We start from the raw sequence: 24,214 nt of genomic DNA on the forward strand, positions 1-24,214 counted from the left end.
GCCTGTAATCCTAATACTCATGTTTTTGAACCTGTCTCATGTTGAACTGGTGGGGGAAGGAGAGAATAAAAATTTTGGCTAGTATAGTTAGCAACAAAATTCAAAATTCTGTAGGAACTAAGTTTTTAATGGATTGAGGGGACACTACGTTTAGGGAGGTGTCTTTGCTGTTCCACAGGAATCTCCTCTAATTTAGTCAGGTTATTTTCCATTTAATGTCTAACTGTGCATGTATTGCAGAGTTTCCTCCTGAATTTTTGAAAATTCCATTCTTGAAAGCCCTTTGAGGTACATTTGTACTGACCTTTAGGGCTACTCGTGAGGGCTCCTTTCTACTTAGGAAAGCTGTTAAAACTGCTACTTTTGGGGCCTGTGGAGCCTGCACCCTGTAGCAGGATGTGTGACAATGTTTTTATTATTATTAACTCCTTTAGCAAAACTTCTTGGAGCCCTCAGTCTCACTACTTGCTTGGAGAGCCAAGTGAACTTAGGATATGTATTGCTCTAGCCTTTTTATAGTATGTCCAGCACAGAGCGTGCATTTCCGGCCACAGAGTTGAGCAGAGCTTGTGGTCTTCATCTGAGCTGTTGCTGGGCACCAAACTGAGGTGTTTATAATAATGTGGGTAGCTGCTAGGTCTGGGCTGGAGGGGTACCGTGAAATTGACCCTAATGCTGTGCCACACCTTACATAAGTTGAAGCAGCCTGGGGAATGAATTTAAGGATATAGATACGAATAAAATAGATCAGCTTCTGTATTTCCCAACTTACTGCTGCTTTCCCTGAGTAAAAGCTCCTTTGGCATTTTAGAGAATTAAATACTTGCTATACTTCAAAAGTGCTTGCTATTATGTGAGGCAATATTCCTGCACTTTAGAAAAAGAAATGGTCTGTTTTAAACAAGGAATAACTGAGTATTTGTACATGAGTGCTTTAAGAGCAGGAAATTGTATTTAAAATGTCTCTCTGCTGTGGGGGACCCGAGTCCAGTATCAAATGTTACTTTTTCAGAGCCCATCTAACATAAATAACTGTAAATGATAATATCTTCCAGGCGTTACAATGCTTATCATATAATTTTCTGTGGCAGTCAAATGATGGGTTATGTTAGTTTGTTAGGTAAAAGAGCATGTTCAAGTTCTCTTCAGCTGATAATCCATGAGGAATTGCAAAACACCTTTTCAAAACTTCCCTCACTTAAACAAACAAACTCCTTGGGAAACTACATTGCAATGGAGGATGTGAGTTTGGCTTGATTATTATTTTTGATGGTTTTCTTAGTGGGATATCTATTTTCCTTCAGACTGTTTTACAAAGTATTATTTACATTTGTTTAAAATAGTGGCTCATTGTATGGATGGGCACTCTATGTCCTGTTGGTTTAATATGGATTTTGCAGAAGGGAGAAATAACATGTAATTGTGTAATTTTAAACTGTTCTAGCACAGGTAACTACATTTTTTCATTTCTTTATTTTTTTCAGTCTCTGTATTCTCTTTTTTACAATTACTATGCTATAAATGATAGCCAACTTTTTTAAATTGAATAAGTGATTTTATTTTTTTTTTATTCCTATCTTCACAATAGATTGATATGTTAAGAAAGTCTAGGCATGGAAAGTACCTCTTAGAGGATGCAGCTGATTGAGAGGAACACATTTAAAAGAATGTGTGTGCTATAGCCAGAGGATTTGAAAATAGAGTGATGCAGAAGCAAAACATAACAAAACAAGCTTTCCTGTCCTGAGTACTTACCTAACTTTACTTATATCTATCTATCTATCTATCTATATATATATCCACAGTCTATTGCATACATTGAATGTGCTAACTCCTTGTCCTAAACTTAGCCCAAATAGCATTTGGAAGTTCAGTTAAATAACTTAAAATTTCATAAATATTTTTGAAACATTTATCTTGGAAAAAGGTGATTTCATCTTCATGGTTGAAGTATTTGATGATTTGGGTATTAAAGGTCTTTAAAACATCTTTAATTCTTTCTCTGGTAATAGATAAAATGCCTTAAAGTTGCAATTCTTCTGATTTAGAAAGTCAGCAAAACAAAATTGGAGCTTTGGCATTGTATCAATGGTAACAATGACAGTAAATGGATGTCTCCTTGACTCACTGTTGTAGAATGAAAGTCATGAAAGCCAGCGCAGTGTTTGAGTTTTCCAAGAAGCTGGGTAATGCTACTGTGTTTGGACTTTTTCTTACTCAGGTGACTAGAATGATTCATCTATTGTCAGATGTCTGAAGTAACAGTTGAAAAGCTATTGCTTGTGTCTCACAATCAATTTTGCTCTGTAACAGTTTTAATCTTTCGTTCGCCAAATAGAAAATGGATCTTGACACTGGAGACACTACCTTAAATATTAGCAACAGTATCTTAATTTGTGATGTCTCAGGTCAGCTAGTAATGACAACTGTAATTATTCTCCTATGGCTAAATGGGAGCCAAGGAAATTTTAGTATTTTAATTTTGTATTCCACCTTTACTTCACCAACAATAGCCCCACTCTCCCACAATAAAGCCCAGTTTTTGCTAGGCACAAGCTTGGATTATGTGTTTTGTGTGAAATGTGTCATGCTTGTAATTGTTCCATCACTGAATTTTATTTTCTGGCTTTTGCTTTTGTAAGTCATCTTCAGGGTTCTTTTTTCTTTATGCTTCCATTGCACTCTGGTTTCAACAAAACATTCTTAGCTATGCACATCATGGTTTTGCTTTGTTAGAGTGTGTTCCACATGGTGCCATCTGCTGTCTTCTTTCAGGGCTACCTTCAAGAAGAAAAAGCCACAGAACAACGCATTTGTGGAGAGGGGTTTGAGAGGGCATATGGTCTGGTGGGGATTGAAGCATGAAAGGTCCTGGAACAGACCAGCTTAATTCATGTTTGGAGAACAAGAAGAGAGAAGATTTAGGATAATGTGACCTAAGAACTGTCCCTTGAGAACTTCCCCCAGGTCCTTCCCAACCACTCTCACATCCTCTTGGAGTACATGACTTTTGAACCCCACCTGAATTGAAACTGAACCTCTTGCTTTAGCTTCCTCCTTTCCCCGTTTTCATGGGCAGCCACACATTCATTATGTCACAGTGGGGCAGCAGCAAAAGGATGCACTTTGATTTAATAAAATGGCTTTGGAAATGAAACTCATCCTTTTAATGTTCTAAGACAGAGGAGCTGTAGCTACCAAACTGTATATACCAATGTAGCTGGCTGGTCAAAGAGGTGGTTTGCTTTTGAAAGGGCATGTTCTTGGACATAGGATAGAGGAGGCAATGGTGGGTGTAGTCTCTGAATATTTCTGTACTAACATTTGTGACAGGTTCAAAGCATATGTGTGTAATAGCAAGCTTAGCTCATGGTTGAAGTGTTCCCCCACCTTCACATTTTAAGGTCATTTCTAAGCATTCGTGGGATTTTACTGAAATGACAGAGAAGCACAGTGAAATAGCTCAATATCTACAGTAGAATAGACTGAGCAATACTAGAAGTTTTATCACGTAATGAGAAAATGAGCATGTAACTTCAATTTCACATTGTACATGGCAGGAATTTAATATTAATTATAAATACTGTCTTAAATCCTGAGTACTGCAGTCATCACAGTATACTTAATCCTTAGCATTTCTGTGAGAATACCTAAAAAGCAAATAACATTCTGTTTTTACACTTGTGTTTCCTGTGCATAGTCTTTAAAGAAATACTGGTAACCATAAAGTACAATTCTTAACAGGTTACATTAAATTCAGCTAAAACTTTGGGTTTCTTTGTAATTTGGACTTACTTGAAGCAGTATGAAAGATACAAAATAGAAGTAGTTCATAACTCATTTTAAATTCTGCTTGCCATACTTACTTGAGACGAAATCAGACACTGAAAGTATCTGAATGCAAAATATGGTTAGAAAGATAAACTCCACTCTGTGAGTTATGAGGAAGGATAAAGGCAACTTTCAGTTTTCAGCTACTTTCCTGGTCTTTGTTTATTCTATTCCCACACTGATTTGCTCCAGTGTGAGAATATACAGTCACTTTGCAAGCATCTGGAACTCTTTTTGCCCTTAGCTAGGGGACATCATCCCTTCTGTTGGACTGTATTAATAGATGTGGATACTTTTCATCTGCTTCAGAATAAATTCAGTTAAAATAGTCAGGGTCCTAAAATCGTTTAGGTTGAAAAAGACCTCTTTGAGCAATGGGTCCAACCATTAACCCAGCACTAGCATGTCTCACCTCTTTTAAACACTTCAAGGGTTGGTGAGTCAACCACTTCCTGGGCAGCATGTTCCAATGCTTAACAATCCTTTCAGTGAATAAATTTTTCCAAATACCTAATGTAAATCTCCTCTGGTGCAACTTGATGTTTCTTCTTGTCATCTTACTTGTTACCTGGAGAAGAGGCTGACCCCACCTGGCTACAACCTCTTTTCAGTGGTTGCAGAGAGTGATAAGGTTCTCCGTAAGCCTCTTTTTCTCCAGGCTGAATAGACCCAGCTCTTTCAGCTGATCCTCACAGGACTTGTGCTCAGGCTCTTCACCAGCTTCACTGCCCTTCTCTGGACTCGCTTCAGCACATCAGTGTTCTTTTTTGGTCCCAAAACTGAACATAGGATTTCAGGTGTGGCCTCACCAGTGCCGAGCACAGGGTGACAATCACTGCCCTGGTCCTGCTGGCCACACTATTGCTGATACAGACCAGGATGCCATTGGCCTTCTTGGCCAGCTGGGCACAGACTGGCTCGTGTTTGCTGCTGTTGAACCAGGTCCTTTTCTGCAGTTTGGCTTTCCAGCCACTCTTCTCCAAGCCTGCAGTGTTCAGTGGGGTTTCTGTGATCCAAGTGCAGGACCCAGCACTTCACCTTGTTGAACCTCATATAAGCGGCCTTGGCCCATCATTCCAGCCTGTCCAGATCCCTCTGCAGAGCCTTCCTGCCATGCAGCAGATCAACACTCCCACCCAACATCTGCAAACTGACTGAGGGTGCACTCGATCCCTCATCCAGATCATTGATAAACAAATTTAACTGGCCTGGCCCCAACACTGATCCCTGGGGAACACCATTTGTACCAGCTGCCAACTGGATGTAACTCCACCACCACCACTTTTCAGGCTTGGCCATCCAGCAAAGAGTGTACCTGTCTAAGCCATGAGCAGCCAATTTCTCCAGAATGCTATGGGAATCTTGTCAAAGGCTGCAGTAAAGTCTACAAAAACAACATCCACAGTCTTTCCCTCATCCACTAAGTGTCACCTTGTCACAGGAGGAGATCAGGTTGGTCAAGAGGTACCTGCCCCTCATAAACCCATCCTGAATGGGCCTGATGCTGATTGTCCTGTATGAAGATGATCTGCTCCATACCTTCCCTGGCACCAAGATGAGGTTGACAGGCCCGGAGTTTCCTGGATCCTCCTTCACACCCTTCTTGTAGGGTGGACATCACATTTGCTGACTTTGGTCTAGTGGGATCTCTCTGGATAGTCAGGACTGCTGGGAAGTGATTGAAAATAGCTTAGTGAACACTTCTGCCAGCTCCCTCCATACCTTTGGGTGGACCCCAAACAGCATTGTGTGTGTTTGAGTGGTTGCTGACAATTTCCCCTTGGAGTATGGGGGCTTCATTCTGCTGCTCATCCCAGTCTTCCAGCTCAGGGCGCTGGGTACTCGAACAACAGCTGGTCTTACTGTAAAAGACAGAGGCAAAGAACCATTAGGTACTTCATCCTTTGTCACTGTTTCCTTCCACAGCCAGCAAAGCCTGGAGTTTCTCCTTAGCCCTGCCTTTGTTGCTGATGCATTTATAGAAGCATTTTCTGTTGTCTTTTATGGCATCTTTAGAGTGGTTTGCTTTTTAGCTGTGATTCGAGCTAATTTGTCCGATTTGCAGACAGAAGCGGATTAGGAGCACTTCTGCACTCCTTTTAGCTAGCAAAGGTTAGTTGAAGGGTAACTGCCACAGCTAAATTTGCATGTATAATTTAGTACAAGGCATCCTAGAGTTGGGAATACTTTTTTTTTTTACCCTTATGCCATTCCACTTTGGGCTTTATTCATGTGTTTTTCTTTTCAGCTTTTTTTGTTTAGGGCATAATTAGATCTGTTGCTAGGTTCCTGTAAACCCTGTGTGTATTGTTTGGTTTGTTCTGCAGGTAGTTCTATCTATATAAATACATACCCACAGGTGAAAATTGTCTGATTGGTTGTACAGTTCTTGGGAATGCAATGTTTGTGTCTATTTATGCCAGGTTACTGAAGGGTTAAGCAGAATTTGAGCAGACATATTCAAGTTAGATAAAATTAGGTCTTCAACCTGGTGTTAATCACAGGACAGAAATTCTTCAAGTTAGACTCTGTCTGTTCTGCTCTGATGATGCTTTGTATTATCCACTCTGAAACAGTTTTTATTTTCTCAGCAGTTATTGTACTAAAGAGTCAGTAAGTCAATAGAGCAACAGATGGAGTTCAACAGCTGCACTATGAGAGATCCAGATTCTTGGACTAAACATGATCTACCTACAATGGAAAGAAAGTATAGTCAGAGAATTAAGGCAAGGTAGACTGACCTAGATGCAGGATGAAGAATAGCAGATGCATTAAGAAATGTACTAAAGAGCAAATATGTAAGGATTTTTGGATGAAAAGCTACCTTATTTTAACTTGCTAAACTGACTTAGATGTGCAGCCACAACACTATAGCTACTTCTAATTCTTATGAGCTAAAGAACCTTATGTTGCCATAATTCGTACCGAGTGTTTTGATGTCTAATGTCTGAATCTGCCTGGATTTACCCTTTGTCATGTTACAAAGTTCAAGTAACAGACTCTTGACAATTGAGGGTTGTACAAAATAATTTCTGCTTAAGCTCTTCTGTGATGCTCTAGCTGTTTAAATGTTCTGCCAGAAATAAGACTGTCAATGCTTAAATATCATCTGTGATGTGAGGGATCTGGAGCCTTTCTAAGGGTCCTGTTTACTTTTTACCATGTCTTGTATTTTACAGGGTAGAAGCAGTCTGCTAGGCCATCTTGCATCCAGACTGATTTCTTACATTTCACTTAATGGGAAGTGAAGTTGGTTCAAATGCATTTTGGGTGTAACTGGTACTTTCTCGATTGCCACAGCATTGCAGCATATAGGTGACTTTATTATGTAATAGAGATGAAGGCTGTGCCCCATACTTCCAAGAAGTTAAAATATAATTAAAATAGCTGCAATGAGCAGTAAATTTCCTTTTTTGTACTCTGTATTTCAGACTATTACAAAAGTTGCTATTCACTTCTGCACACATACTAGATCTTGCTACAAGATAGCAGGTGTTTTTGAGATCAGTTTAATAGGAGTCCAGCGTAGTTATTTAGGTGTTACAGGTTGCTTTTCTATACTAGGAGACGGTGAAAAAAGTGACTTGGAGCTAGCTGTCCTCTGTTCCCTGTTACTTCTCATGAAGCACTCACGAGAAGTTCACCTCACTGATTTTTAGTACCAGATTTTTTTACAGAAAGGATATTTTGCTCTTAAAATATGTTGTTCAGCTAATAGCCTCTTAATTCCTTCCTGCCAAGCAGATCCTCATGTATCAGTCTTTAACTTAGAAGACCTTGGAGTTAAGCTGTTTCCATCATTTTTAAAACAAGTACAGCACAAATTTGATCTGGAAAAACACCCTCTTGAACATATTCTTGAATTTGGTGCAAAGCTTTCACAGTTGCAGCATACGAGGCGTATTGTGTCACAGAGTAGCCCAAGAGCATTTAGAAAGAAACAAACATAGCACTGTAGGGTTTTTTGAGTTTGTGGTCGTTAATACTGTATTGAGGAGAGAATTGATGCCTCTCAAGAAGCTGATGCTGTCAAAAGGTACAGAACCAACATTGTCATCAATTTGGATGCCAGTTGTATGTGGTATCTGGGGTAAAGTGTATGTCCATCCATAAAAAAGAAAACAGGCATTCCATTTTTGCCTGTAAAAATTTCAAATTACTCTGTTTCCATCCTGTCTTTGAAACATCTTGGGAATTTTGACTGTCCCAAGAAAAAGTCAACATCACTTTCTTCTTAGATCTAAAATGTTGTTACATGTTATGAATGGCAGAATTCGCTGGCAAAGTATGCCTTTCAATATTGATAAAACCAATGCTTTTCATAATAATTTGCCTTGAGATATGAAATAGTTCAAAAGCAAGACAGAGAAAAAGTAATAAAAAACCTAATAGGCATCAGGGGAAGTGTCTGAAGTTGTAGACAGATATACGCCCACTACAGTGGTGATGGGAAGCATATCGTGGTTTCAGATGGTGATATATTGTGTGAAAAAATACAAATTGTGATCATGGAGTGCTCTCAAAAGCTCACAGTTTCTTAGCAAAAATACTGGAGGTGCCCTGGGTTCTCTGAAGAAGCTGAATTCCTGTGTGCTCCTTGTAGAATTTTTTATCATTAAGCTACTGGCAGCATGCAGTTCCTGATTTTAGCACTTGCTAAGCGTAACATCCTATTGCAGGCAGGGAAAATACCATGCCAAGTAGTGGCGGTAGGAAGGCTGTAATCCTTCTTAAACACATTGGGGACATTCTGATATTCTTAATGGTAATTCTTAATGGTTATTCTATAAACATTCTGGTATTCTTCGGGATTTCCATTGAGCTTAGTTGAGTGTTGGGCCTGAAAAAATGTGTGCCGTGCTGATTGTGTCATCCACCTTTTTTTCTGACTTGGCTTTCTCCTGGTTTACCTTCAGGGATTATTCTAAAGATATTACAAAAAAGAGGAGTTTTGTTTCTCAGCTGGATGCCAGGGACAGAAATTTCTTCCTCCTTTGACTGAAAATTTCCATCATTTTTTAAGCTAGGTGGTCACATCACTGCAAAACTTCCTGCCATTTTGTAACATCATCATTCTTACTAAGCTTAGTTTAACAAGGGAGCCTTTGCCACGTTTTTCTGAGGGGGTGAAATCTGAAATCAGAAACAGGTCCGTGGCCAACTTTGAACCTGAGGAAACTCAGAATGGGAGTACAGCTGCCAATTCTTTTTTCTAAGGTTTGTGATTGACAGTCAGCTTGAAGGACATGTATTTCTCTTTTCAATGGCCTTGCTTGCATCAAAACCCCTACAAATCATTTGAGCCTCTCTAAGTGTAGCGCAGTCTCAATAGCCATCACAAATACTTGATATTATCTCAGAATGCTAAGAGTAATTACATATCCAGATATTTTGATATAAAAATGTAAAGACTAAACAATCAAAAATCGCATATTTAACCCCCTAAAATCATCAGAATTAGGATGATATTAAACTCTGCATCAGTCAAAGCTTTTATTTTTTTCTTTCTGGTGGACTTGTCTTAGCAATCATTCAATCAAGTTTCACAAGAACTGTACAAACCTGTTCTGTGTCCCTTGTGAAAGATGGCGTAGTTAGTGTGCTCGTGACTCCCTGGGTGGTTGTTGTCTGGTGAGGTACAGAAGCTTGAGTGTGCAAAGTGATAACAGTTTCCCCATAAAGACATGGCAGGTGTCTATCCAGAGAAATTCCAGAAGAAAAAGATGTGTGGTCACATAAGGACTTTATATATACATATATAATGTGATACTTAGGGTTAATTGTATAGTGTATGTATTAGACTTAGGACCTAATAAAACCATTCCACTGACATGAATGTAAGTTAAAAAAAGAAAGGAATGTGAGGTTTTTCTAAAATAAAATTGCCTGGTGGTTCTTCCATTTTGCAGAGTTGTCAGTTTTGGCTCAGGTAAACAGAAAACCACCCTCTATCTCATGGGTTCTTACACGTGAGAGAGGTCGAGCTTGGTGTATGTTTTCTTCAGTCTTATTGTGAGGTCTAACACCTCAGGTTTGGATTGTGGGCACTAGGAAAGGCTCTTGATGTGTCATAAGTACTTTTTCCTGTAGGTATTGCTGCTCCAAAGTTCTAATCTTGATTATTTGAAAATAGCTTAAATGTCCACACATACTTACCAAGGTTATAAACACAACACAAATAAGAATTTTCCTGATGAGAAAGACTTCCTTGGTGCCTTGAATTCATTATGTGATTGATTGGTTCTACACTTCCATTTTAAAAACCTTATGCAGAACTGAGTGTGTTAATTGCTCATTTGCAGATAGAGAGCTCAGAATGAGACTTGAAGGATCTTGTGCTGGTAGTATAGTCTGTGGGCAAGCAGGTGTTTTAAAATTTAATTTGGAATACCGTATATATGTTTCTTGGTTTCAATGGAAGTTACTGAAGTTTCTCATTAGATTTCCCATAAAGTGCTGCTGAATGTATTCTTCCTTTGGATGCGAAGAATATGTCGGATATGGAGTCAATCTGCAACCATCTTTTTCAAGAATCTACACTTGCCATCTCTAATTAGATTCTGTATGGCCAAATTGATTCTGTAATCTACATTTGCATTAAAAACTGACTCCTAGAATTACTCCTATAGCTTGTAATGTTCACAGTTTGTATCTTGTCATTTTTCTGAGTTTGCAGATGTGAAAATTTTGTGCATCTGCAGCTGAAGACTTTTAAAGCACAGAAGCCTTTATAATTGAAGGCTTAGAAAATTTTCAACAGATTCTGCTCGTAAGGAGATTACATATTCTCAGATGGCTGTAAAATGCTGGATAAAAAGTCTAGATGATGGGGCAGTAATAGCATGAAATTGATTGGGGTTTAGACAGTCACCATTCCCACAAGAAGCAACACACTGATCTTGCACTCTCTTGGAATCGAGGGGTCAAATGAATTCCATTGCTGTCAGTGTAATTTGCCTTAAGTGTTGTTAAGATGTGGATGAAGTAACTTCACTGCCATACATGTGCTATTCTTTTCTATATGTTCTTATTTCTCAGTAGGCTGAATTTTATTTTAATACTCACCTTAAATAGTACTTTGTCAAGGAAATACTAAACCTAGGAACGTCAGAGATGTCTCTTTATAAATATAGCAGTAATTGTTGCTGTGAAGTGCTGGAGAATTCTGTAGCTCCTGGATAGAGAGTGATTGCTGTGACTAGCATTAAGTAATTATCCTACAGTATTGCCTTGTGTCATCAAAAAGGCAGTTCATAGCAGGGAATAAGAATCAAACCTAAACATGAACAGATAGTTAGGATTATGTATTAACAGTGCATAATATATATATAAGTGAAAACTTCACAGGCTTTGCTTTGCAAGCTGCCTAGTTAAGCTTTCTAAATTAATGTTGCTGCTAAAAAAAAGATTATGCCTCTGTTTCAGTTATTTTGCAGTTGCTGCTTATACTCTGTTCTATGTTAAAATATATGAAATGAGAACTGTATTTTTTATTAACTTACCTCCAGTTGTCCACTGAACCAGCTGTAATGTAGGTATCTCCAACAGTGCCACGAAATTAATGCTACCATCCACAGAGCACTTAGGTAATCATTAGAGCATCCCCCTCAAGATTCAAACTACAATACTAGCCTGGTTTGGAGGTTGGGACTTGAAATTCTGAAATGTACAAAGACTTAGGATTGTTTATTCCTTTAAAGCTTAGCTTGGAGGAGGAAATAATTCAAACTACAGACATGACAGGAAGAGAGAACAGCAGAACATCACTTTTTCCCCTAGAACGTCTACTGAAATAAGTCAGTGCTTCCTGGTGTCAGGCCCTTAGCTGAATCTTAGCAAGTGTGAATATTCTTTACAGCACGGACTGAGAACTTGAATATTTCACTCAGGTTTTCTAGCTAAGTATTTAATTAAAATGTGCTTCACATAATTTTGTTCTTTATTCTTCTCAGGTCTATTTCAAATCGACTTGCCTCAAGGGGGTGAGGGAGGATGAGAGGGAATCTTGGGAAATGGGTAATCTGTTTCCATACCTCAAGATCAGGTGGATGTGAGGGTTGAGGGTGGCAGAAAAGGGATCCTGTCCTTCGCTCTGATTCTGTCACATCATGCTGCATACTGTTTAGTCAGTGCAACCAGCAGTGTACTTCAGTTCCAGTGTCTCCTTGGATAAGATGGAGTAGGTCAGAAGGAGGGCTGGAAAAAAACCAGCCCTCAAAAAATTTCACACCTAAATACCACCTCTTCTTGCTGCTGCTGCAAGTGGAAGAACTGGGGCAGGCAATGACCCCCAAACCTGACATGCAACCCCTATCCCAGCAGTGGCTGTTCTTGCCTCCATTCTGATTCCTTCCTCAGCTGCAGCACTGAATCTCCCAGATGCAGGTGCAGGCAAAGATGGCAATTTTTTGTGATATTTTCTAGGGTTGTTTTACACCCCTGTGGAAACTATAGATATTTGCAGGTACTGTGATAGCATTGCAGTAGAAATACAATACCACTGTGCTGCATTTGAAGCACAGTTTGAAAAGTACCAAGATAGTAAGGAGGTGTGACTGGTTGTGATGCTCACTGTTTGTTAGCAGCACTCTCTGTCCTAGCTTAAAGGGAAAGAGTTTCACAAGGTTCAGGCTTGTCCCTAAAAAAGTGCTCTGAAGGGCTAAGTGATACCACAGCATAATACTGGCATCATCATATGAGTGCCAAACTAGATTTTTGTCTGGTGCACTGTCCATTGCTGCCAGTTTGTCCATGCCTGAAGCTGGCTTTGATACGCAACATCACAGCAATCTTTTCCTGATGTGTGCATAGGTTTATGTTGACTTTTTAACTTATTTTGGTTTGCAGGTAACCTAGTGGGAGGTGAAGTGGACACTTTTTTTTTAAGTCAAAGTGAGGTGCTGAATTAAGCTTTAAATATTTTTATTTCTAGAAGATTATTTCTTGTTCTCACAGGTCTTCTCACAGTACACTGTAGTATTGCCAGTAATTTCTGCTGCAAAGACATGCCCAGCTGTCACTGCATGCTTTCATTTGTGGCAAAAGAATCACTTTTTTGAAAGAAGGGCTAATAGATTTGTGTCTATCCAAGAGTATAAGAGTATATCAGGAGGGAAGATTAAATTCTTACCTCTGAAGTGGTAGAAGTAAAATGCTGTTAGGTTGCATTTCAATTTTGAGTGGTAATTCATTCTTATTAAAGACTTAATGGGATGCTGCCAAAGCTCAAGACAGTTGTTCGCATCCTTCTGAAGTCAGTTACGAAGCTTTGCTAATTGGAAACATGAGGAGAATGTCAATATGTATTCTTCTTGCCTATTTAGTTTGTTTAACTAATCTTTTGATGATGTAAAAGTAAACATTAGTCATACTTTTGTAGCCTCTGTGAGTTTGAATTATGATTTAAAAATTTGAAAGTAATTCGTGTTAGTAAACATCTTACTTGGTCTCTTTTTGAAGTTCTAGGATAACAATATTTGGTGGGTTTTCAGTCCTGTCTGTAGCTGGATGGATTCCGTGTGTCCTGTGCAATATGAAACTCCTGATTTGTTACATACCATACTGCAGGCACTTGGCACTAAACAAATTAACAATAGACCTTGCTGTCCTAAGATAAGAGGCTAATTTTACAGGTACAGCATTTCAGAAATCACATTAGAGTTGACAGTTCAGAACTGGAGAATTAATTAATATTTAGAAATCTAGTCAAACGGGAATAGTTGTAGGCTTATTAGAAACCAGTGTCACATTGCTGTTTGAATCAAAGATTTCTAGGTCAGAATGAGTGATGTTCGTGTGAATTTTCTTATATAAACATGACTAATGACTTCTGAAAGCCCACAGTTTTATCAGTTAATCCTATATAAATGCTTATTTAACAGATATAGGATATAAGAGAGTGTTCCTGAAAATACTTCACTCTGTTATTTACCTATTTTTAATATAATTTGACTGAAGCTGTGACAGTTCAGACACTTGAAGCATGCAAATTTGCTGACATCTGAACCTGAATTTCAGTTCTTTTTGTTCTTCCACTGTGTAGATGAAGAATCTGCTCATGACCTCAATGTGGTTTTATTTCAGATACTACTTGTACTGATTAAACAATTAGGAACTTGATGGGGTTTGCAGTCTTCAATGACCTTAGCTTTATTCTGTGGAAATGAATTGGTTCAAAGTAAACTTGTGATATTTTGGGAATCCTAGATATGCAAAAGAATTTGAATTAGTTTTAAATTTTTTGTCAGAAGGGATGCATATTTCTGATATAAGGGAATTCTTCCATAAAATAGATAAAAACACACACAGTCTTTTCTAGGCTTGAATTCTAGCAGTGTCTTTGGAAGTCTTTTGTGGTGGTTTGCCCATCTAACCTTTTGTCTGTTGTAGTATTCCATTTAGTCACCTGAACTTCTACTTAACTGATGAATAAAATCTTTAATACTTCTTTAACCAATGAATTTCACATGCTTAATTGAATTTCAATTAGAGTATCTATTAGAAGGGTTGGCTTTGTGAATGTTGCTTGTTTTAGAAGCTGTGTTCACCCAGGCTTTTTTCTACCTAAGCTTTCTCTACCAAGCTTCACATTCTCATTATCTGTAGCCTTTTTAGTTTGGCCTTTGAATGAGTGATCATGAAAGAGTTGCTGCTTTAGGGTGACATGCACTGTAGTGCTTCTTGCAGCCTGATACTTAATTTCAAGAACTAATGGACATTTTAATAGTTTAAAAGTTTTGTTATCAAATGTTTGAGATATTTTGTGCCAGGAAGATGGAAGATGAATGCCTTAATAGCAGTCTGTTGGTGTTTTTTAATGGTTTTTATACAGTGTGGAAGGCTGAACTGAAGGTGTGTGTCAGAGACCATTTGTTGTACAAGAAATTCTCTGCAGCAGAATATGTACAAACTTTGAAACTTCATCTCCAGAGGTTCTACATTGTGTAAATTCTTACTGATTGAAAGAAGGCCACTGGTTTGATAGTGTGAACAAACAGACTGATTCCTGTTGCCTGTTACTGGATGAGTCACCTGTCAATTTTACGTGAAGTAGGGCAGCTGCACGTGTAAATATCCTGTCTCAGAATGGGAATCTTGCCTTGACTGCATGTGATAGACTGTAGTTGAAAATGAATAGTTTTAGAAAGGAATAACAAAAATAACCAGAGTACTGTATCAGAGTGAAAGAAAACATTTTAAAGTTTACGCACAAAAATGAAGTCACCAAAAACTGTGAACTGTCATCTGTAGTATATGCACTGCTGTAGAAGTGAAGAAAATATAGTAGTTAGTAGCTGAGAACTTAGTAATTTACTTCAAAACTCTGCAGGTTTAGAGAGGACCATTGTATATACATAGTAAATAAGAGGCTAAAGCTCTTGATTTTTATCTTATTCTTCTGTTTCTTTCTAGGTTTAACTATAGATCAACACATCATCTCGCCTCTCATGGCTTTTATGAATTTTTAAATTGGTTTGATGAAAGAGCATGGTATCCACTAGGAAGAATAGTAGGTGGAACTGTAAGTATTGTAATAACACATTTATTTTTAAAAAATCCATTTAATAAGTAAAAAATAATTAAAGGTGACTTTTCAGGAAGTTTTTTGAACTTTCAGTACAAATATGATGTTGACAAAAGGAGAATCTTAATAAAATGTGCTTTTAATTGTCAAATTGCTGCAGAGGGAATATCAAGATGTTTTTAATTTTTAGCTGCAGAAACGAAGTAAGTCAACATGCCTTATCCAATAGCACATTGTGACCAAGAAATACAGAACTTCCTTTCATATGAAATTCTAATAAGTAACAAATAAGGGTATTATGGCTCCTGCAGTTCTGGTATATGAAATCAAAACAGGAAAAACATTTTTTTAAACATTTTTAAAAAATCATTACCTAAATCTCTTGAGGTACAATTTTTAATCCAGTTATGTATGCTGAGTAGACTTCATATGTGTATGGAAAAAATTTAGGATTTCACTGGGAGAAGACCATGTGAAATTAGATCAGTGTGGCACCTGTACAAAGCATCAGGACTAGTTAAGATTGGTATCAATGCAAGTCACAAGACCAGAAAGGTGTATAAAACAATGTTATCGAGTCAAAATGCAAATATCACTCATTGGAATAGCTTTAGTAACTCTAAGTAATGCAGCCACATGTTTCTTAATGTGTTAAAGTTCATTAAAGCTTTTTAATGCTAGTATATACCACTTAAAGGCATTTATAAGTTTCTTGTAGCAGTTAGATCACCATTGTTTTAGTATCTTAGAGATACTGGACACTCTTTATGCAACATTTAAGTGCATGTTTTTCACACCTGTCTCATACAAAATAAAACCTCTTAAGAAAAAGAATTGAAATATATGCAGGGGAATGTTCAGTCATCTGTTAATTTAATTTAGTACAATGTCCTTCTTAGTTTTTGAAAGAAACTAAGGCAGGTGAAGTACATATTAACTTGTCTAGGATGTATTGATTTTTCTAATGTTGATAAATGTGGGAGGGTAGAATTCCTACTAAGAATATTCTAAAGTTCTCTAATATTCTATGGTGGATTCAATAGATTTGTGTAAGCCTGTGCTACGTTTCCTGGTGCACATCTGAATTCAATTTTTACAGGACTTTGTTTTAATTCTTCATATCCAAAGATGTCTACAGATACCTTGTAAAAATGTAGTATTCAATTGACTGACCATCAGCTTTTCATCTTTAAAAAATTAGGTCTTATTGAAGTACATTTTCTCTCCCCGTTGGCACCAAGAAGTGAAAGAATAGTATGGTATATTTTAAAGGAAAATGGATATGACTGGGAAATTTTGCGTTTCTTCTTGATGTCTTAGGCTTGTCGGGCTTGTTTTTGCATTTCCTTAAAACCGGTAGCTGGCTTAAAATTCTGTTGCAGATTTTGGTTTCTGCTTCCATACCTTAATGACAAATTGTTTTCATTATATGATAAATGTCAAGTGAGATGGGATATTATCTGTATGCTGCTCATTCATTTGTGAAGTAGATTATATGTTATTGTTAGCATTTGGATAAAATTAAAAGAGCCTAGGGTATTCAGTGTTGTTGTCAAAACATGATTAAAGTAGTACTAAAATAATTCTGTTAGCTATGCTAATACTCAGTGCTTATATCAGCTTAAAAATTATTGTTTAATTGCAAGTTCTGTGTAAACATGCATACCATGACAGTTTTCTGTAATAACCTAGTGTTCTGGTTTGTTTTGGTTTTTATCTCCATGTAGGTATATCCAGGACTGATGGTGACAGCAGGCCTTATACATTGGATTTTAAATATGCTAAATGTGACAGTCCATATAAGAGATGTATGTGTGTTTCTAGCACCAGTTTTTAGCGGCCTTACAGCTATTTCTACTTTCCTGCTCACCAGAGAACTGTGGAACCAGGGAGCAGGGCTTTTAGCTGCCTGTTTTATCGCCATAGTTCCAGGTTACATATCCCGATCAGTAGCAGGATCTTTTGACAATGAAGGCATAGCTATTTTTGCACTGCAGTTCACATACTATTTATGGGTAAGTAATTGCTGAGTCTTTTGCTTTGGAAAGGTTTTTTGGTTCCTCCTCCAACCAAATGACTGATTTTTCTTAGAATCCATTGAATTCTTATTTTCCTCCCTCTCATCTCTCTTCCCCTTGGCTCTTGATTAGGCAAGTACTGAGAAGTCACATGATCTGAACCACTCCATAATCATGCTCTTCAGTTTGCTGTGTAAAAGCACAGTTCCACTGAAGTATGTGTGTCCTGTAGTAGTAATAAAAATGATGATGAGTCTAGAAATTTAAAGCAAACAGAGGGGTTGTTTGTTTTTCAGTTTGGAGGTGTTAGTGCTGTGTGCATCAAGTGTTAGCCTTCTTATATAGCTGGTGAAAAGCTATATAGATAATATGCTAATATAGCATATTCAGAGAAGACTGTGAATATGAATATGCTTTAAATTGTCTTCTCTAAAGACTTTTGACTGTATGGACTGTCTGGGCTTTGAGTTCAGTATCCAAATTAAGTGGTCAAAGCTGTCTAGAGTCAGATATTAGTGTTTCTTGTGTGCTTAAAAAACCAGTCTGATGTCTTTTCATTTGCCTGCTTGCTAAAGCAACATGTCTGCCTCTCCTTTATCTGTGTAGAATTGCATCTATAAGGTAGTTTTGCAGGAAGGAATTTAGGAAAGCTAGAGTATTTCTGGGCTGTTGAACCTACTTTGGAAATAACAAAAATAGCGTAACTATTGTTAATTCAGCACAGACACTGTAGGGTACTGTCTCTCGTGTATTCTGGAATGCCTGCACTTTTCATTTAGAGGGCTCCATATAAGTACATGGTCACTACAACTTTCTCCATAATTTTGTCAAGAGTTCTGGTTTTCATGAGCAGATGCATACCCACAAATGTTTTAGCTTTAGAGTATTTCAAACTTTGGGATATATTTGGTAGGAATATAATGGGAGAGAACTGAATTTTTCATGACTGAGTGACTGATGTTACTTAAATGCAGTATTTCTTAATCTGGTTTTAGAATAAGCTGCAGCTGGAAAGGTGTGCTGTGTTTGATAACAATAATAGAATCAACCTGTGTTGTTACTTTAGAGTAACTGAGATATGATAGCAGTTATCTGTTCTCATGGAATTCATATTTAACTAAACTGCAGAGTGCAATAATGTTTGCATGAACTCTTGTAGAATCAAATACATTTTATAGACAACTTCCTAGCGTTTTTTAATGTCTGTTCTTCATTCCTGTTCTTCCTCACCACAGTCACCCCTATCAGTTTCAGACAAATTCATATTCCTTGGGCAGTTTCTGGATCCTGCTAAACCTTTAGTAGTATCTGGATGCTCTTGTTAACCTTAAGTGAATTTTTTTGGAATAGCTATTTTGTCTGTAATGGCAGAGTTGGGTCAGATGCCAGACAAATTAAGGCATGGATGGTCTTCACTTAGAATTATAAAGTGCTCTAACATCTCAGAGAAAGTAGCACAGAGCCATTGCAACTACATTTCTACATCAGATCATAAGGCAGAGAGTTGGATTGAATGCTTTTGCTAGAGAAATACATCTAACCTTTTGTGTGTGTGAAAGAATTGCATTTGTGTTAGGATTTTATGGACATCAGTTCAGAAGCATCAAATATAACTTGATGCAGGCTAAAGTTCTCTCAACAATTGTTTTGGGATGAAACTTCAGAGTATTGTCCAGGATTTGTCATTCATAAATACTTGGTTATTTTTCTAGGTGAAGTCTGTGAAAACTGGGTCTGTCTTTTGGACAATCTGCTGCTGTCTATCCTACTTTTACATGGTAAGGCTTTTGTATATATAATAGCTAAGCTAATTGAGTAACTTACATAATTAATATGTTGACAAAAAAGAGAATAAGGCTATTTTCATCTTTGTTGGAACCAGAATATAAAATTTTTGCTTTGTATTGTTATTAAAACCTTAAATACATGACTAAACAACATAGTATGTAAAGGTAAAGTATTTAAATCAACATGATTAAACATGATTGATTGGGGTAAAAAATGAAAATATAATAACTTTACTTACAAATTTTCCCATGCTGTGAATAGGTGCTCTGATTCAGTTGGATTTTTATTTGGGTACAGGTAAATTAAGGTATAACTTTAATGTTTATGTGTCTGTGTGTCATTACTATAATGCAATAATAATCAGAATATTTAGTATGTGAGGACAAAGTTACCTTTTTATAATTTTGAAAGCTATTTCTATGGGTATAATTATGCCATAAAGTAAAGCTTACCACCAGAACTGATGAATGACTTCAATGTCATAATAAATGATCATAAATGCCCTTTTCATTTTTGATCTGTGAAAATGAAGGCTACTGCAGAGATTTTCCTAAGGGCTAACAGAGGGGGAAAACACTAGTAAACATGAGGAGATAAAACTAATAGAAAAATGGAGGGAATTGGTTTTCCTCCTCCTCCATCTTCTGAAACATTACACTAAGAATTCTCTTGTTTGAGTCAAACATGTGGTTTTTTTCCCCCTAACTGATAAACTCTTTGTGGCTGTATGAAAAATAAATTACCCTCAAAATAGCCAGTGCTAGGACAGTCAGGCTAATTGCTTGGTGACAGTTAAGACTGAGGTCTCAAATACTGCTTTTCTATCATCAGGTAGCTAAGTTTGCAAAAGCAAGGAGCTTCTGGATTGGTTTATATACCTTAAAGTCAAGGTTAATTCAAAGCTTATCTGGATGCTGTCTAGTTTTCCTCTAGCTTTAATGTCCATTTGGTTTTCTGGGAGACTTTTACAGTTAATATAGGAGATAATAGCCTTCTGTTTGTCACCAAAGATACGAAGATATCTATTTCTTGTTAAGAGTACATTTATTAGTTCAATTTCTCCTCCTTTTTGCCACATTGCTTAATAGAGAGCCACTTCTTTATACGCAGCATTGCTGTTTATATAGCTTTATAGTGAAAAGGTCCTGTAGCTTTGGTACATGTAGTCCAGTATAAAAGCTGCAAGTACATGTTTGAATTGTAGTATTTATATAACACAGTATTTTTTATATTGTGCCAGTTTATTGTTAAGATTCTCTAACAGTGCCTTCATAAACATACAAATAACAAATACAATACTTTCACAATTTTACTGCTAAAAATCACACATTAACAGATTCTTAGCATCTTGGTGTGTGGGATTGTATGTGAGAGTATGTGATCATGTGTGTACCTGGTATCTGAACTTAAGAATCAATGTAATCATTACAGTCAATCCTTATATATAAATGGGGGGTGCTGTTATTTTCCTTTCAAGTTCTATCAGCTCATGAAAGGTTCAGATTCATCTGTAGCTTAGCTTCACATCTCAGTGAATAGATGTTAGAATTTTATTGCTTGTATTTGCATTATCCCACATATGATGGCCTTCCCTACATTGTATTTACCTTTTGGAAAGAATTTTGTGGAGTTGACCTTCTAGATATTTTGCTTAAATATATTTTTAGGACAAAACATAATTTTCTATTTGTTACATTGTAATAATTTGTCTTTCTCTGGTGGAGTTAGTAATTTTCAGTGCAAGTTGGAAATGAAATCAAATTTAGTTTAGGCTTTGAGGTAGTAAGAGTTCAGTCCTTGAATGGGAAGTTTGGACAACAGCTTGAAAGGCGAAGGGATATTGCATGAACTGACAAATCTTTCCTGATAACTAAATCTGCCTTATAATATATACCTTACTCACTGTGGTGATTTGACTCATAGTCTTGCATTGGATTCAATATAGAGAAGGGTGTTTTCTCCTTGGATTTATATTTTTAGCCTTTGTTTTACTTCATCAGCTTCTGCTTCATATGGCTTTTCATGGCAAGGAGGTAAAATAAAAGAGGCTTTACACTGAAGCAGTCCTGTAGGAGTAATAGCATGTCTCCACTCTTTTTGCCAGTCTGTGAGGATGCCTCAGTTTTATTTGAAAAGTTCCAAAGCACATCTTCAGTATAATTTTCAGTGCCTAGATTTGGGTTCAAATTTTGATAATTAGGGATGCAGGTCTCTGGTCCATGCAAGCTGTGACTTCCTTCATTCAAACTTTTCTCTGAATTTGACAGTGTTCTATTTGCATGTTTGAACTCTATTCTGTCTTACCTGTCTTCAGGTACATGTTTTCTCCCATTATATAAACTTAGCTGTGTAAACAGGATACTTCATCCAAGTAATTAGGCACTAGGATTATGATAATCTGAAATGAGTTACTAGAGAACTTTGATTATTTTATTCTACTTGTTTCATACTGTCTGAATTGCTTATCATAAATTTGAAATGCTGGGGTTTGTAGTATTAGTGTCAAAAGACAGTAATCTTGGCCTCATGGTTTTTTTAGAATTTGTTCTATAGAACATAGTAATTTGGGTTTCTCTTTGGATTCTAGGGCTTTAAAAATAGCTACGTGAATCTAAACTCTAAAGTACAATTAAAGTGAAAACCACATTAGCTACTGCATGCTAAAAATGAAGATCTAGGTTGGGCATGGTGCATATGGGATAAGTCTAGACTGTAATATGACAAGAGGACATGTTAAAATACAGATTGTCTAGTCAATGTGAGCCTTTCTAAATATGTTAGAAATTTAGATAGCACATTGTAATGATAGCTCATTAAATCCTCACTGAAACCAGCAATCTGTTAATAACACTGCAGTGTTTCAGTTCTAAGTACACCAGTCCTTCTCAAGAGCTCTTGTTGCCACAGGTTTGCACTGTCTATAATATTGTTGTATATCATTCCACAGTGCTCAGTCCTACTTTCATGTGCTTCCACACTTCCCATTGTTCATTTCCCTACACTGCAGCCTGCACTGGCTGCTCTGGGCTGCTCTCGTCCCAGAGTTGTGCTCCTGGAGGTGCACCTTGCTCCCTTTCCCTCTCTAGCTGGAGATAATGTTTCCTGTCCTCGGCAAAAAGTGCATGGTGCTAAATTTGTCAAAGAAAGTTGTGCATCCTACATGAGATTATAGAATATCCAGAGTTGGAAGGGACCCACAAAGATCATCAAAGCCCAGCTCATGGCCCTGCAGATCCTACCACTGCCTTGAGTTGCAGCCTTCACCATGGGGAAGGGCTTCCAGCATAACATTCTCGTTTGCCAGTATGGCCAGATTAGCTTGGAAGGAGGAGATCCAGGAAGGGTAGCCTAGGAAATCCATCAGCCCATTTCAAACACCTCTGATATGTGGGCTTTGTTGTGGTTTGTTTTTTTCTTTTATAATATATATTGAGGAGGATTCTGGTGGTATTTATTAGTAGTAGTTCTGACTGCTTGTGTAGATGGGCTGTGTGTTTTCTTGTTAGACCATCAAGATGTATAAATCCACCATGAGTTGTCCTAAGAATTTGCAGATATTTTCAGGTCTAATTTCCTGTTCCATTTGTCTTAGGTCTCTGCATGGGGTGGTTATGTTTTCATCATCAACCTTATTCCACTGCATGTGTTTGTTCTGTTGCTGATGCAGAGATACAGCAGGAGAGTCTACATTGGTAAGTTCTGTTCATTGCAAAGTCATTCTCAAATACTTAAAACATGAGATACAAAATTATTGTACTGATGTGTTTTGTATCAAGTGGGTGTTAAGTAATTGCATATCAGATTGAGTTGTTTTAATTTGATTACTGATTATAGTCATTTATTTTCTACAACATGGAAATAAGGAGTTGAAGCATACTCACACTTCCAAAATTTCATATATATTGCTACTAATTAAGTTTTTCGTTTCTAGTGCATAGGAAAGAAAAATGGGTGGTTTGATGTAAAAGAACCCTATTAATATCTTTTAAATATGCATTACATGTGTGCCTTTAATAATGTTTTATATTTTTTTCTTTTCCAAGTATATAAAACAATTGGTATTCTTAAAAGTTATATAGCAGAAATTATGCAAACATCTAGATAAAGACATAAGAAATTTTGAGCAGCCATGTAAGTTTTAGATCACTGAGAAAAGACATGCACAGTAAGAGTCTGCTCATTCCATGGGAATCCTTAAAATTTTATTGGATTCATTGGTCAGTCTTCCTTCCAGTTTCAGGAATGTGTGAATAGGGATCCTGGGAGCCTAACGTTTTTATTGATTTGCCTGACATTTAAATACTGTGTAAACTGTTTTTACTGACACTTTACCAATAAAATCAGTTGGCCATGATGTAGGTGTGTGAATGGAATATTTAGTAAGCAATTCAGGTATTCAGAGATTTAGAAGTTAGCTGGAACACTTTTAATGTGAAGCCTTTACCATAGGTAGGTGGAGAACATAATGTGTGCTGAAGCGTAATCACAAAGCATTTCATATTTGTAAATATATTTTTATTCCTCATTTTTGTACTGCTTTATCTTTGTATTTTCAATTATTTTAATGCATTTTTGAGTCCCTGCTAGAGAATTACTTCAAGTACATATATGTGAACCATTATATATCACAATTGCTTAATTTACTCAAGTTCAGTTTTGAATTTTTGTTATCAAAACTATAAATATTGCTTCCATACTTCTTTGCTACTCTATGTAAGTAAGAATTGGAAATTCATTAAAATTTTTAAAAGAGAGAAAGAAGAATCTCTAACCCATCTTAGAATTGTTAGTATTAGTTAACTTCTTCATTAACTACTTCTTCCTAACTGAAGGGGAAAGTAATTTATCTTGTTTTCTGTTTAAAATTGTTTTATTGAATATTTTCATTTTCTGATTTCTATGAATTAGGCAAGAGAAAATTAGATCAACTAATTATAAAATCCTGAAGCAATATGGTAGCCAGAAACAATAAGAATAAATGCTCTTGCTTTTTCAGCTTTAAATTAACTAGTCTTTGAACTCATGTGGGAAAAATAGTACTGCAAGTTCATAT

General features: G+C 36.9%; 1 protein-coding gene across 1 annotated transcript in view; it reads left to right on the forward strand.

Annotated features, from left to right (window-relative positions):
• STT3B (STT3 oligosaccharyltransferase complex catalytic subunit B) overlaps nucleotides 1–24,214 on the forward strand; it is a 51,405-nt gene that overhangs the window by 7,152 nt on the left and 20,039 nt on the right. The window contains exons 2-5 of the mRNA XM_036404368.2: nucleotides 15,244–15,352; nucleotides 17,083–17,370; nucleotides 19,086–19,151; nucleotides 22,754–22,853. Of these exons, the coding sequence (XP_036260261.1) occupies nucleotides 15,244–15,352; nucleotides 17,083–17,370; nucleotides 19,086–19,151; nucleotides 22,754–22,853 (563 nt within the window). The remainder of the gene's footprint in view (nucleotides 1–15,243; nucleotides 15,353–17,082; nucleotides 17,371–19,085; nucleotides 19,152–22,753; nucleotides 22,854–24,214) is intronic.

This window comes from Molothrus ater, chromosome 1, assembly GCF_012460135.2.
Source record: "Molothrus ater isolate BHLD 08-10-18 breed brown headed cowbird chromosome 1, BPBGC_Mater_1.1, whole genome shotgun sequence".
In the NCBI taxonomy this organism is placed as follows: domain Eukaryota; kingdom Metazoa; phylum Chordata; class Aves; order Passeriformes; family Icteridae; genus Molothrus; species Molothrus ater.